Source organism: Pithys albifrons, chromosome 16 (assembly GCF_047495875.1).
Source record: "Pithys albifrons albifrons isolate INPA30051 chromosome 16, PitAlb_v1, whole genome shotgun sequence".
NCBI lineage: Eukaryota > Metazoa > Chordata > Aves > Passeriformes > Thamnophilidae > Pithys > Pithys albifrons.
The window spans coordinates 465,082-481,165 of NC_092473.1; the positions used below are offsets into that span (position 1 = coordinate 465,082).

Genomic DNA, 16,084 nt, shown 5'->3' on the forward strand with positions numbered 1-16,084 from the left:
GGAGCAGTTGAAGAAATTCACTGTCATTAACTCAAATCTTTCTTATAAAGAAGAAAAAGTTGGTTTCAAGGTGTTTCTGCAGTGGAAGATGCTGTTTCCTTCAAGGATTCTGTAGGTGACACTGCTTTTGTGGTTGCAGGTAAAGGACCTAACGAAGTACCTGGATCCAAGTGGACTGGGAGTCATCAGCTTTGAGGATTTCCATCGGGGCATCAGAGCTATCAGAAATGGAGGTGAGTTTGCTGCTGTGCAAAATTAACACCACAGGGGTTAATTGAGCTCCGGAGCTCTTTGGTGAAAACATCTGGGTTTGGTTTTCTGAAAGTCACTGCTCTGTGTTGGTGAAGGGGAAGGGGGAGAGGTTGGGGGCTTTTAATGAGTTGAAAAAGATGGTGTGACTGTTGTGGTGGTGGTTCCATGTTTTCCTGTGTATCAGGAAAGTTCCTAAAAAAATAGAGGAAAAATTCCCTTTGGTTTGGTGTCTGCTCTCACCTCTAATTCTGGGGGGTTGCTGCTCTGACCAAAGAGCTGACACACTGCTGGAGGTGTCTGGCAGGCTGCTGAGGGGTATAACATCTTCCAGACTCTGGGAACTGATCACTGAATGCTTTGGGTTGGAAGGGACTTTAAAGATAATCTCATTTCACTCCCTGCCATGGACAGGGATACCTCCCACTAGAGTGGAATTTACTGTGAATTGACTAATTTATTAATGAATTTACCTTCACTCCAGCTCTTTGGAGGATCAGAGTGCTCAGGTGGTTTCTAGCAAGAAATCGCTCTAAACACGAGCTTTGAACTCGCTCACTGGCACGTGGCTCCTGATGGGCTGGTTGCAAGTGCTTCCAGAGCAATGGGTTGGTGAAATGTGAAGCATCTTTCTGCCTGGTTGGCATTTGAACTTCTTTGATGCAGAAAAGATGTTTTTTTTCAGTTTGGGGTTCTGCTCTGAGTGTCAGAGGGTCATTTTGGGGCCGGTGTGTTAAGGGCAGGGTGTGAGAAATCTGGGAAGCTTCCTGCTGAGCAGCTGTAATTTTGAATGTGCAAATATCAGTTATCATCCTTGCACAATAGTCAGCTCAGTTCAGAAATGCTTACCTGAAACCTCAGCCTTGCTTTCACACAGCAGTGCACATGCCCCACACTGTCAGCCCAGCACACCAAGCTGCAAAGAGGGGGAAAGAATCATCATTCCTATAAAAAATGTGCTGCAGAAAGGGTTAGAGTAGCACTCTCTCAAAGCAGTGTTTTCTTGGGTTTTTTCAGTGTCCATCACTCCTCCTTCTCCCCAGTCCCACCCCCACCATATTTACTTATTTACTGTGAGGGTGGGCAGGCCCTGGCACAGGTTGCCAGAGAAGCTGTGGCTGCCCCATCCCTGGAAGTGTCCAGCACCAGGCTGGATGGGGCTTGGAGCAACCTGGGCTAAAAATTGAGATTAGCTCTGTGGGTCAGAGCTGGGTGCTGATGATTCCAAGGCTGTGTGGGCCATTCTCGTAGGAGTTGGACTCAATGATCCTTGTGGGTCCCTTCCAACTCAGAATATTCTGTGAAATTAAAATGGTACTTCTGTGGAATTTCTGTGTCCCTGCCCATGGGAGGGCCTGGAATGGGATGAGCTTCAAGGGCTCTTCCCACCCAGGTCATTCCATAATTTTTTGTTCTCAGGACTGTAGTGTCTGTCTAATGGCAGCTCTGAAGTGTAGCCTGATCCATTCCCAGCTCCCACAGGAGCAAATGCAGCACAGTATTAATTTGTAATAAATTGCCATTGGAGTATAGCATGTTTGTGAAAGCTCAGGCTCATATTTCTCCTCAATAATTCATCACTTTGATATTGTGTTATATTAATTGAATGGGAAAAGCAGGCCCAGACAAAGCTTTTAAGGTCTCTATTAAATTTGAAAGAGATTGATATGTATTTATTACAGTGGTTGGAAAAGGCTAAGTTCTCAAACATCACACATTAAGTAGTTATAAAAGAACCCCAGGGCAGAGTATGGAGGGAGGTTCTTTGAGTTCACAGATGAGCAGTTGCCCCGATTGGAGTATCTCAAGGATTTGAGACAGCCAATATTGATCATCTGTTTGTACAGAAAGCAGAGGTCATGCTTGTTGCTGGGTGTCCTTTTAACAGTTTGGTTAATTAGCTGGGCCTATTTTTAGCCAGGGAGTTCTGCTGGATTTCTTGGTGTTCTGTATTCTTTGGTCATTCATGGAAGTGAGAGCTGATGTCAGCTCGTACCTCTCAATGTCTGTCTTAATGTCTCCCTGTCCCCTCTCCCTTGGAGATTCCCTCTAGGAGGGTGGCTGTGATTTGACATGAGCTCTTACATTCCAGCCTGGCAAACTGGAGGTGCAGTTACAAAACAGCTGGATTTGTTTTGCCACCTGCATTTCTCACAACTGCTTTTGTGTTCAGTTGGCCTTTACATCCAGGGAGGATGCTAAACTCAGTCCTATCCCTGTCTGATGTTTGGGGCATGTCCCACTGGCTGAGGTGCTGATCCAGGATGCCTGGCACTTGCCTCTGTCTTCAGTGTGGAGCAAACACCACTGAGACAAAGCCCCAGTGTCACCTCTCACTGCCACTGACCAGTTCTGATCTCTTTGCTGCTGTAATCTGTCTGCAGGTAGTGCTGACTGTGAGGAGGGAAGAGCAGAGTGACTTGCCTGCTACAGAACCTGGATTTGAGGCTTTAATAAGTGTTTTTAGCCAGTTGTGGCTGCCTTATTTTCTGCCCTTCCCAAAGTGAAGACTGAATGGGAAAACGTGGCCCTTACACATGTATTTGTGCCTGCAGTGTGTATGTGTGATGGTCATTGAAGTGCTCCCAGAGGGTCTCCCTGCTGTGGGAAGTGTCAGCACTTGGCACCTGGGCTCAGTTCTCAGTTCCAGCCCCAAGAAGGGACTGTGGGGACAGAGATGCTGCTGGGACAGGGACAGGTTTCAGTTGCTAACAACCTGCTGTATCCCAGCCCTTCCTGCTTGTTGGTGGTGGCACTGCTGGGACCCTCTTGTCCCCTCCTGCTCCATGAAATGTGTGGTTTGCCTGCTTTTAAAGTTTTTGGTAATGGTGCCCAGATGGCTGGCCAGTCCTGCAGTGTGTGAGCAGCAGAGAGAAACTGTGGATCAAACGTTGGCAGCATGATCAGTAACTCTGAAACGTGGAATTTTACAGCTTTGCATTGTAAAACTTGAGAAACTGATAATGTAGTGGAGGCAGTAATGAAGGAGAGTATGTTCTAGAACATGCTTTAAAAGGGCAGGTAAGGTGTGTGATGCCTGGGAATCCACAGCCAGAGGAAGACCTGGAGCATCTGTCTACAATCAGGGAGATCTGGTGGGACATCCTCCCAGTCTGCAGGGGAAAGAAACAGGGAGAGAACCAATGTAACTGCTGGAGTTATGTTTAAGAGCTCCAGCTCACAGGGAGAAACAGGTATGAGGGATTGTATTCCAGCTATTTGGAAAACTCAAACCTGGACTAAGGTGTCTGGTTGTATGGCAAGGAGCTGACCTGAGCTGGGGGAGTGAGAGGGTGTCTGTGATGTGAAGCCAGGGTGCCTGGACCAAAGAGCAGCTCTGGTCAACAGGTGTTGGATGCAGGAACAGCCAGAGGGGAATTGGGTGGCAAACATGAGGGATGGGCCAGAATAGCCACAGCTGGATGCAAACACACAACAAGGGCTGTGCTCACAAGCAGATTCCTTTCCTTGTCAGAGTATTTAAAACCCTTTAAAGCTTCAGACACCTGTTTTTTTCAGCAGGGGCCTCTGAGCATCCCATAGGACATACTGAATGTCTCCGCTCTCACTCTGACTCAGGAGGGTGGTGAACAAGTCATGTCATTCACACACATGCTCTGAGCTGAAACAACTGTAACAGCTGTCTTCCAGAGAAAAACCCACTGGGAATGGCCTCTGGAAGGTACACTCTGCACATGGGGAATTGCTGTTGGTGTTAGTCAATTTAAATGACTGCTGTGCCAGGCAGGGAAAGGTGCATTCCTGGAGCTCCCAGCCTCATCCATCCCTTCTGCCTTGGCTTCTGATTGCAGAACAAAGGGGCCCCTCTGCACTGAGAGCAGACAGTGCATCCACTGAGAGCTGGATAAGTCCATGAGCTCAGGGGAGTGCCTGAGGATGGAAATAGTCACCTCTTTATATATATTTTTTTTTCAAATGCTGCAACCAAAAGCTCTTTGGATTTGGGAAGATGAAAAATCCAGCTCCAGAGCCAACACCCAAACCTGGAAGCTATAATAGAGTTCCTGTTTGGAGGGACTGCAGATCTTTGGCAGGAGCGAGAGGCGAAAAGGCTGGGGGGGACCCCTGGCAGTGCCAGTTTTGGGGAAGCTGAATCAGAAACCAGCCACTGTGCCAAAGGAAGGAGCCACTGCTCAGGGGAGATCCCTGGGGGGCTGCATAAGGGGCTTTTAGCAGGAGGAGCATGTTCAGCTCCCCAAGGGCATTTGATGGGCTTCCAGTCAGCCAACTGAAGGGAAAAGCATGGAGCTGGGAAGCTGGGGCAGTCAGGGTTGGGTGCTGGCTAGCAAAGGAAGGGCTGGGGGGATCAGGGCTGTGGCTGCTGCATGGAGCCCGTGCTCGAGCTCCTTGTTCTTCCTAATTGGAACTGGCAGCAGCATGAACTCCAGTTGGGATGAGCAGCAGCGCTCAGGAGCATCCCTGGGAGGATCTCAGTGGATGCATCCAGGGTTTCTGCAGCTGGCATTCCGTGTCCTGAAATGGTTGGTAAGCTCTGGGTAGCTGAGTGTCAGTTATGAATTTCCTGAAAGAAGAGCACAAATACAGCCCCTCTCCAAATGAAGGATGTGAGTGTTGTATCTTCAGGGTTTAGATCCAAGAGAGGGAACTGCCCATCGACTGAGATCTGAGGAGTTATCCCGGTGTTATCCCATGTGCAGGCTGTGCTCTGCAGTGGCATTCCTTGCTCCCATGGCTGCATGTTGATCTGGCATCCCAGGGATGCCTCTGGATCTGGCAGTGCTCAGGTGCCACCTCTGAGCCCACAGTGCCCATGAGCCACTCGGTGCCTGTATGAGGCTCCTGGACACCACATGGTGGCTTGGGGTTAATCTGGTGAGAGCCAGGCTGGCTCCTGCCCCCACGACACGGATCTGCCCTGGCTGCACGGAGCGTTTCAAGGTCTTGGATATCTGGTAATGTAACACACTGTTTGGTGTGTGTGTGTAAGTTTCTTCCCCCTTTCTGTAGGATCTGCATTGCAGATGGCTTTTGCTATGCCAGAGGAAAGATTCCCTCGCCTAGGGATAATTCCAGGAGCCAAAGCTTGCATTCCTTCACACACTCCCAATCCCTTAGTTATTTCTGAGGCTGTTTTTGTGGATCCTCAGTAATCTCTGTTCCTCTCTGATGCTGGAATTATCATTGTATTTGCAACAGGCTACTGCTGACACCTGACCACTCTGTCTCAGTGGGGGTGTCCAGGCCCAATTTATTATTCCAGGCGTTTGCTTTTTAAAAGGAAAGCCTTCCCCAAGGCTTAGCAGATGGAAGCAAAGCCTGTGTGCACGTTTGACTAAACTCGGTGAGTATCTGGCACCGGTTTGAGCACTTCCTACGTTCCCATCAGATCTGCTGATCCCTGTATTCATGCAGCAGTGCTGCAGTGAAGACTTTCCTGCTGCTCCTGCCTGTTCGTAACCCTGGCTAAACCATCTCTTCTCAGGGACACAGCTCCTTTGATGGCTGAAGGTAGGACAGATGCCTCTTTGTGTACAGCTGGTGTGCAGGGAACGGGGCTGCCATGAATGGGAAATCAAGATTGATTCATGAGCAAGAATGAAATCCAAATTGCTCTGATTATATCTTCTGCAGGTTTTTTTTTGCCTTGCATCTTGCTCTGCTCTAGCAGATCCATATGTATGCGCTATACATCCTGCAGGTTGGGATAAGGCGTTTATGAAGATGAGTGTTAATTCTGCTCCTGAAAGGAGTGAAGACTTAAATGTAGCTTTAAAATTTATATGTATATATGAAAAAAAAATCTCCCGCTATTCTTTGTAGATCAGAGTTCTGGTTATCTCTGTGGTGCAGAGGGTGCTCAAAGAACCATGACTGTGCCTGTCAAGTTTGGGGTCCACGTGCTTGTCCGTGCCCTCTTCTATCAGGGAGAGGAGCAACCAAACCTGTCTTGGATGTACTGAATTTGGGTTTTTTGCCTTGAAATAGTGGTATTTAAAGGCTTGTATTGGAAATCACTAGGCCTGTCCATGAAAATGTGTGACAGTTGTTTAGCCTGGAGGAAAGAAGGCTCATGGGGGACCTACTCACTCTCTGCAACTCCCTGACAGGAGCGGGGAGCTGGGGGTGGGGGGGGAGGGTGTCGGGCTGTGCTCCAGGGAACAGGGACAGGAGGAGAGGACACGGCCTCAGGTTGTGCCAGGGGAGTGTCAGGTTGGACATCAGGAGGAATTTCCTCCTGGAAAGGGTGGTCAGGCATTGGAATGGGCTGCTCAGAGAAGTGGTGGAATCCCCGTCCCTGGAGATGTCCAGGGAACAACTGGAAATGGTACTCAGTGCCCTGGGCTGGGTTACAAGGTGGGGTTCTGGCACAGGGTGGACTCAGTGGTCTGGGAGGGCTTTTCCAACCTCATCTGTGAGACAACCATCTTCTCCAGTTTTGTGGAGGGCTAAGCAGATGTGAATCCAGCCCAGCTGGAGGCTGTTCCAGGTGAGGGGAGGACACAGCAGTCAAGCCCCAGGGCAGGGGGCAGTGGGGTGGTTGTTCCCTTCCTCCAGCCCACATCATGCTGTGTCCTTGGAGAAGAAAAGTTTCTCTGCTGCTCCCAGCAGCCCCCAAATCCTGCACAGTGTGTGCAAAACTTCCTCTCCAGCCTTTCAGCTGTGTGGATCAACAAGGTAAATCCTGGCCACAGACCTCTTCCAGTTCCTGGGAGTGCGGAGCTTCTCCTCAGGTGTGAGATCTGCAAACCCACAGCTCACATCACCCTCCACCTCTTTTAAGTCACTATTTCTGTTATAATGTGGGTATAGAATTGTTTTGATTGGAAAAGACCTTCAAGATCATCAAGTCCAGCCATTAACAGACTCAGTGTAATGATTGTTATATTCTGAGGAAGGCACTCAGATGCTGATGGGGGGGCACTTCTGGCTCACCATAGCATTTTTTTAGTTCACATCATTTCTCTTTTAATTCACATCAACACTTGTTTCTGTTCAATGTATGAGTTTGGCAGCTGGGTGAAGGGCTCCCCGGGGAGAGCTGCCCTGCTCCATGTGTGCCATGGCTGAGCAGGGAGTGTGTCTTCCCAAAAACAGCCTGGCAGATGACACACTGCATTGACCTACTTTCGGGAGAGGCGCAGAAGTGTTGGAAGAACCGTGTCCGTGGCTGCAGCTCTGGGACCAGAACAGCAAGGAATTACTCAAACTGCTGCTGTGAAACTGCTGCGAAGGCTCAGCTGCCCCAGGGGGCCAGGACTGGGAGATTGGCATGGAAGGGAATCCCTCCCCTTTGGAGAATTCCTTCTCTCTGAATGTTTCCGAGCACATGCCAAAGAAATCTTGCAGTGTCCAGTCACTGTCGTGGAGTATAAGAGATCCAAAATACACCCTCAGTCCGAGGGAATTTTAGTTTATAACACTACAAAGCTGCCCCTCACCCACCAGAACAAGCTGGAATTAAACTTGGGATCAAACTGCCAAAGCATCACTGTTGGTTCACCATTCCTTGGGAGTAAAAGCATTGCTGTGTGGCCACATCTCCTGGAAATCACAGCAAATTATGGAGCACAGGGACTTCATGTGTCCTGAAATAAAGGGAACTTGTGATGGCTTTTGGACTCTCAGTCTCCAACTTAATCCTGATAAAGGCAAGCAGGGGTGACTTTAAATTGCAAATGAAAGGCTTAAGTTTGATGCCCAAAAGAAAGCAAATTTGTCTGGGAAAGGGGCAGAAAATCTGCTGCTAGTACTACTTGTTTTCCTGGGAATATGGTCCCTATGAAAACAGGGAGCAGTGTTTTATTAGAGCCTGGGAGCGGTTCTTAGTACATTCTTCTGTGGAGATGATGACTAAAGAGAAAAGAAAGGCAATTGCTGTTTCTCCATCACAGGTTTCAGTTTTTGAGCTGGAACAGAGCTGTTTTCTTCCACATCTGCTGCTGTGAATCCTTTTGGGGCTCGCCTGTGTGGGAGGAGGCTGGGCTGGGCTGGTGGCTCCAGTGGGTGTGGAGCCTGGTTTCAGTCCTGCCTGATACGATTGCTCAGGTTTGGATGTTGGTTCTGGAGGGAGGGAGTATTAATGCTCTGTCCAGGAAGGTAGGAATGTTTCCTTCCTCCTCACCAGGAACACCTGGCTGGGGATTAGGAGGGTTGGCTGCCCTGGCTTAGGTGAAGGGAAGCCCAGTGTGCTACCTCTACACCTTCAGGGAAAGCAGAGCTGTCAGGCCATTTCTCCTTAGGAATCCAGTCAGTCTGGAGCTGTTAGGGAAGGGATAATGACTCACCTACAACTTTGGCTCCTCCAAGAGCCCTCCTGGGCTCTGTCACAGCCTGGGGCCAGTGACTGCAGTGAGTGTGCCCTGGGACACCTTGACAAATTGATGTGGTGTGCTGGTTTAAAGGCAAACCAGCAGAGGAAATGAACTCACCACAAGAGAGATTATAAGTCAGAGCTAAAATTTAATAATAATATTACAATAACAACACTGACACAAAAGGGAAATTGCTTTCAGCTCGCAAACCCCAGCAGTATAACCCAGTGTCCTGGGGCACAAACCCAAGGGGGTTTGTTTGCCCTTGTGCTGAGACCCCTGTGGCTCCCTCCAGTCCAGAGCAAAAGGAAATGAAAAACCTGTTGGTGCAGGTGAGGGCTGTGGTCTGGGCGAGAGCGGGGATCTCCTCCTGTCGAGGTCCTGCTGCTCCTCTGGATCCGACAAGAAGTTTCCGAGGTCTTCTTACCCACCACTTATGTGGTCTTCTTACCCACCACTTATGTACCCTCAGGGAGCTCTCAGTCCCTCCCCCTGGGCGGGGACTCACACAATGGGTGATTAACTCTGGGAGCCAGGGGGTGTTGAACTGTTGATGGCCCATTGGCAGCTCCGCCCCCCTCAGGTTGGGTGTGAAGGTGCCAATGACTCCCTGGGCAGCTGCTGCTAATGGCCCATTGTCCTTGGGGAATGAATAGAGGGGGTAGAATACACAGCTTTGATCACCCCCACACAGGGTTAGCTGGTCCCTCCTGCTGAACTAGGACATGTGGCAAAAGCTCATTTCTGCAGAGTGTTTCCTGGTCCTGCTCTTAAACAGTAGAGGCTACGTGTGATGTGGGTTTCCTGGAAAATCAGTCCTAATTGTGGAGCCACTATGCTGGGCTGAGACGAGTGAACAGCAGGCAGGACAGCTTTGGTGGGCACCTTCACTTTGAGAAAAAACAGTTGTTGCAATTCCCTGGTATTCTTGCTGAGCTTAGCTCACTCCATTTCCACCCTGCTGTGCCTGTCCCCAGCCATGTCCCCTCCTGGGCTGGTTCATGTGTCCCTCAATGTCTTTCTCCTTGATGATCATCTTTGCCAAGCTCATGCAGACTGACTGCTCCTGTAAATCTCTAAACACTGGAAGGACAGCTCATTTCTCCTTTGGTTAGGAAAGAGTCCTGCTAATGAGGCAGTAGGAGGTTTTATTAATGGAGTTAATTGTTATAGAGAGCTCAGCAGAGATTATGTGCCAGCTTCTAATAAAATCCCTCCTGTTGAGGCCATAGGACCTGGGTAACAGCATGGACCTTATTTCCATGCTTGGACTTTATGATCTGAGAGGCCTTTTCTGTTTGTAGCCTCTCAGCCCCTCAGTTCCCTTCTTGGAGATCTCATGCTCTGAATTGAAGAGTCATGCTCCTCCCAGTCCTCCTTCCATCTGCAGGGGTTTGACCAGGCACAAATAACAGCTGGAAAAAGGATTAAACCCCAGTTTTAGAGGGCCCCCCTCCATGACTTCGTTTTCCTTTGGGCAATGTTTCTTTTACAGAAGCAGTTGGAGCAAAGCACTTTAAAAATTGCAGGTTCCCTCTCCTTCAGTGCCACACAGAACATGGTTTGGCTTTGTTTCAAATGGATTTTTTGCAATATCTGGAGTTAGAGGGAGAAACAGGGAAGGAGGTTCAAACATGAGCCTTCAGGAGCATTATCCTGTTAATCTACATATTTTGAAGAACAGGGACCCAAACTGCTCTAGTATGGCCAGAGCAGGAGAGCAAACTGGTTGCTCACAATTTCCAAGAGATGGCTCAGAACTGGGAAATCCAGATTGGGAAGAATTCTTCCTGTAGGTGTAGTTTTGTGGCTCTTCTCTTATGTATTTTCTTTCTCTCACTTCCCCTAGACCCAGGCTGGGTTCTGGTCAGGACTCATTGGGCAAGTCTGAGATCAGAGGCTTTATAAATAACTGTATTTAATTTTTCTTACTGAATTTACAGCTCCAGGGCCTTGGCTGAAGATGGTGTCTGGACAGCCACTGCCTACCCTCCAGCTCACCTGGCCGTCATGTCCTGCCCAGAGGCAGTGGGTGGTTCTGGTCCAAACCACTTCCCAAGGCTTGGTGACAGCTTTGGAAAGGCTTTGCTTTAATAGTGGTTAGGTTGTGGTGTGGTTAGTGGGGGACAGGAATAGCAAGTAAGACCTGAATGACAGTGCTAATGTCTGTGTGTTGGTCTGTAGGTGCTGAAGGGGCTTCTTTTAAAACTTGTGTCCAGACCACAGTCTGGAAGCTGTGCCTGGATCCGCACGGATTGCTCTGATCATGGTATTTAGCCATACCTGAAGGAAAGGACATTGTGAGCATTTCTCAGGCACAAAGCTCAGAGCTTGGAAGGATTGAACTGGTTTTGACTGTTATCCTGATTTCTCCATATGGGAGCTTTGAGCTGGAGCTGGAAGGCTGAAACGCTTTGTTGTGGGATGGTGCCATCCAGCCATTTCCAGCTGATGTGAGTAGCCTCAATGTACTGAGAAACTGCCTGATGTTACTTGGAGTGTCGAGATCTCTGGTCTGTTTGAGCTCCTGAGCCAGGATTCTCTTTAGTTGTATCTGTTTATGGGACCATCTTACCTGGAAGATGCCACTTGTCTTCTGTGAGCTCCTGCCCAGAGGTTGTGTGTGGAGCATCTTGAAGAGTTTCTGCTTCAGGGTACTCAAACCCCTGACAAGAGACCAGCTGCTGGATATCCCAAAGGTTTTGTCTGCACTGAGTGAGCTCTGGGAAGCTGAGTTTGGATGTTCTGCTGTTTCCATAGTTCCATGAGCTCTTTCAAGAGGTCCTGCCTCAGTCTCTTCACAGAACAGGGAATTTAAGGACATGGTTTAGTGGTGGCCTGGGCAGTGCTGGGATAATGGTTGGACTCAATGATCTTAGAGGGCTTTTCCTACCATAATGATTCTGTGATAAAGGTGTTGGATGCAAAATCCAGCTTTGTTTACAAAAGTGTCAAGTTTTGGAAGTAGAGGCTGGAGTGAAGAAGCTGGAGGCCATCAGGAGGTCTCCTCACCAGCAGCTTGTGCTGTTTTGTAGGCTCAGTTTCTCAGCCCTTTCTGCAGGGACATCACAACGTGGCTCTGAGCCACCTGCTGGTGACCACAACCTGCTCCTCATTTTCCACACCTCCAGCAGTGAGCTTTTGTTCCTGGCTGCCACAAGTGTGGAGGAAACTTGAGCTGGTCTTGGTGACTGCCATACACTGGAAAGGCTGCTCCAATTGCTGAGAATTAAAAAGGAAGACCCAATCAGCCCCAAATTCCATATGTTATGGATGGGTTTCTGTCCCTGATCTGTTGCCACAGCGGAGGCAGCGATGGTCCCTGAGATGAAGCGGGGTCAGCTGGATTCATGCTTCCAAAGTGCTTACATACCTTGAGGTTAATTCTTTTCCTGATGTCTTTAGATGGTGTGTCTAAACAGGGCTCAGGGGCCTGTGTTGTGGGAAGGGGAGCAAAAGAAAAATGTGATGTCTCAATCCAGGAGCAATAATACCCAGGGAATGAGGCACTGCTAAAGCACATTAGCTGAGAGGGCTCTGCTGAGGGTTGTGTAAGCAACCTGAATTCTGCCACTGCCTCCTCGGAGCCTGCGCTGCCGCTCGCTCAGTCCCCTGTGTGGTTTGGGATGGAAAATGACAGTTTCCCGTAAGTGCTTCTGGTCCATTTGCCCATCTGTGGGGCAGGTTGAGCTACAGGCAAAGCAGAGAGCAGAAAGCTGCTCCTTCCAGCTTCTTTGTGGGAGCATCAGACTGTAAAAGTACTCCTGGGTCACTTGGGGGAAGGAAAACAGTGGATAGATGGACTGGTGCTGCCTTTATCCCACAAGGATAATGTCACAAGCTTTGGTGAAAACTCAAGACCTTGAACTGCATCTGGAAATACTGGGCAGTGGCTTTCCCTCTGTCTCTGTTCTTGATACAAGATCCTTCTAAATTCCTGTGACTTTGAAACACTTGGCTGTGTGTCTGTTAGCCCCTGGTTTTCCAGCAGCAATCCCAGTAAGGGAGCTTGGTTTCTATCAGCTGTCCTCCCTTAAGCCAACCATAACTTCATCATGCCCGGATGGGGTCTGGTTTATTTTGTGCCATTCATGCAGGTTCCAAGCCTTGTTCCCACACTGAACAGGTCTGTTAGCTCACATAATCTATACTGTTTGAATCACTGGAGCTTGTGGCTCTGGGGCTGGCAGCAATGTGTGTGGTGTGTGTTGGCAGCTGACTTAAATTCTCCTGAAAGACTGTTTTTCTAGGTCATTCCTATATGAAGCCGATAAAACTGGCTCTGTCTGACCCATGTACCACAGCTCTTCACTCAAGGTGCCTTTTCACTGCAATCCTGCCTTCTGAAAGCCCTTTTTAGAATCTATTTTAGGAGCCTGTTGTATCCCAGGGCTTCTGTTTCTGAGGGTTTCTTGGAGAGCACAGGTGACTCTGGCACTCCTGAGCCTTCTGAAGCACAACAGGACATTGAAGAGGTGTCTCTGGTCACTGCCAGAGCTCAGCACTCATCCACCCCCATGGAGAGCCTGTTGCTCCCCAGCTCTGTGTGTGCCATACATGCTGGAGAGGTGTCCATGCAGCCGGATGTGTCCTTGCTGTGGGCACTGCTGCTCCTCAGAGCTGCCTGGTGGCTCTGGACGCTACATGAATACTGGGCAGAGGTTGCCCTTGGCTTGCAGTTGGTGTAAGAGATGAGAGGGAATAGTCCAGCTGCTGCTAGTGGCCCACAGCCATCCCCCCTGCTCTGTTAGTGGGATAGCAGGGAGAAAACATGAGTGAGACCCTCCAGCTCTCACCACATGCACCTGGGGACAGCGCTCTTCACATGGGAAGTGCCACTTGAGCACCAAAGCTCTCAGAGTTTTTGGCTCTGAGGACTTTTTGGCTCTTTTGGCCAGGAATTTGAAAGTTTAATGCAGCCTATTGTGCTCGAAGACTCGCAGGCAGGCTCTCCATGGCAACTCTCCCTATACACAAAGCACCATATGGCTTTTTGGGAGGGGGAGGGAATGAATCCAGCAGAAAAGTCAACCTTTGTTTGTGGTGGTGTTTGTCTTTGCTCTCCGAGTGGAGCATGGGGAGGTGGAAACACAGCGTGCTGGTTCCTGGGCATGGCTTCTGCTGGCCATGCCACCAGCAAGGGTGCAGGTGGTCTCTGAGATGGTCTTTCCTGCATTTTACAGTGAAATTTGCTGTAAAAATAAACCCAGCCCACACAGAGACCACCCCCCTCTTTGGCTGGGTGCTTTGCACACAGATGGAGTAACCAAGGTCGTGTTCATCCCCATCATGTTCATTCCCATGAAGGGCTGGGAAAGGCTCCAGGTGCCCTCAATTTGGGCAAGAGCTGGGCAGGAGGCAGGTGATGGCAGGAGTTGTTTGTGTGCTCTGCCCATGGTTTATACCCCTGATTCCAAAGGGCAACCTTTGCTTGACTGAAAATCCTCTGTTTTCAAGCCCTCTTGGAAGGAAGGAGGAGAATAAATATCTCTATCTCTGTGGAAGAGTAGGAAGTGTTTGTGTGTCTCCTTGGAGGGGGAGGAAAAGAAATGATACAGAATAAGCAGATGGGAGCAGCCTGTGCCTTTGGGATCCTTTGTGGTTCTCAGGGCTGCCATGGGGGGCCATCAGGATCTCTGGAGATGGCCTGGTGGGGTGAGCACTGGGAAGGCTGGCTGGTTTGCCCGTTATGCCTGGCAGAGGTGTGGGATCAGGCAGCTGGAAGCACTGGCTGTGCCCAGCCCCCAGCTGTGTGGCTGAAGCCATGCCACTGTTGGCTTGGGCTCAGATGTGCTGCAGATGAAGGATTTGGGCTATGCCAGGATGTGCTCAGGGGCTGTGGGGAGTGGAGCTGTCCCCAGAGCTCCTGCTGGGGGACATGCCACAGGGCAGAGCCCTGGCTTGCACAGGGCCAGGGCAGTGTGCCTGCAGCCTGCATCCCAGGGAGCTGACCTGGATCTTTGGATGCTCCTCCCTTGAGGTGGACACTGCCTGAATGTGGGGTTGGCAGGAAATGTGGCTGGCTGTCCCTTCTGGGTGCTGTGACATGGGTTGTCTTTCAGGAGCACTGTTTGCTCTTGCCCCTAGATGTGGACAAAGGCTCCTCTTGGTGCAACCCACCAAGGTGCTCCCAGGGCTTTGCACCAAGCAGGTCACTGCCCCCTTTGGTTCAGTCCTCCCTGATTGCCAGCAAGGAGGCTCAAAGCTCGAGATAACTAATGGGAAAACTCCTGATTGTAGGCTCAGACTCACTGAAGCTGTGCAGGTGGGCACAGGGGAGGGATAATACCATCTTCAGATCATGGAATTATTAAGGCTGGAGAAGACCTCCAAGATCATCAAGCCCAAGATCCTTTAGTACTAACCCATTAGTTAGGGCAGGAGGTGGCCTTGCTCTGAGCAGGGTGCTCAGGCAGCAGCATTTCCATGTGTGTCCCGTGGTCCTGCTCTGGTTTACAGAAGCAGGAGCCCCAGCAGCTGGAGGCAGAGCTTGGAGCAGCACCACTTCCATAGTGTCAGCAGTGGGAGAGCAGCAGATATTGGAGTCCTAAATGGTGGCCAAGAGCACCCTCCATCTGCTGCAGCCCTGACCCTGCACTTGCTGTGGAGCACAGAGTTGGATGGTGGCTGCTGGAAAAGCAGTTTGGCTTATTCCTGAGCCTGACTGACCTCTGTGAGCCCCAGACTTAGGCCAAGGTGGGGTTTATTTCTTGGGCCACATTTCAGCTTCTCCACCCCCATGGAACCCGTTAGGTCAGTGGCTCTGGTATCTCCTGTTTCCCTGACTCTGTGTTTGATGGTCAGCTGAGAGAGGCACCAGGGATCGTGTTTGGGGTGTTTGGGTGGAAGGGGGGCTACTGCAGGCCTGAGTCCTTTCTCTGTCCTGTGCCCTAATCACAGAATCCCAACAGGGGCTGGGTTGGAAGGGACCTTAAAGCCCATCTCATTTCACCTCCTGCCATAGGCAGGGACACCTTCCACTATCCCAGGTTACTCCAAGCCCCATCCAACCTGACCTTGGACACTTCCAGGGATGGGGCAGCCACAGCTTCTCTGGGGCCTGTGCCAGGGCCTGCCCATCCTCACAGGGAAGGATTCCTTCCCAATATTCCATCTACCCCTGTCCTCTGGCAATGGGAAGCCATTCTCCCTAGTCCTGTCACCCCAAACCTTTGTCCTAAGTCCCTCTCCAGCTCTCCTGGAGCTCCTTTAGGGGGGAAGGGGCTCTCAGGTCTCCCCAGAGCTTCTCTTCTGCAGGCTGGACACCCCTAGTGCCTTGAACAGCTGCTAATCCCTTGACTTTGTATTAGACATATGAAATGACTATGATGCTTCCTTACTGAAAAATGGCCTTTCTTGAAACCAGAAGATGGACCCGAAGCAGGGGCTCCATCTGTGCCCGTCTAGGGAATGTCCCCTCTCACAGTCCTGTTTGGGCAGCTGCAGCATCATGTGCCTTGTGTGCTTCTTTGGTGTGACTCGAGCCTAGGAGCTGTTTGTCTTGGCTGAGCTGCCATCCTTCTGGGAAGTCACCAGCCTGA

General features: G+C 50.1%; 1 protein-coding gene across 2 annotated transcripts in view; it reads left to right on the plus strand.

Moving 5' to 3' along the window:
• RAB11FIP3 (RAB11 family interacting protein 3) overlaps nucleotides 1-16,084 on the plus strand; it is a 78,230-nt gene that overhangs the window by 22,442 nt on the left and 39,704 nt on the right. For both annotated transcript variants that reach the window (XM_071570721.1, XM_071570723.1), the window contains exon 2: nucleotides 140-233. In XM_071570721.1, coding sequence (XP_071426822.1) covers nucleotides 140-233 — 94 coding nt within the window. The remainder of the gene's footprint in view (nucleotides 1-139; nucleotides 234-16,084) is intronic.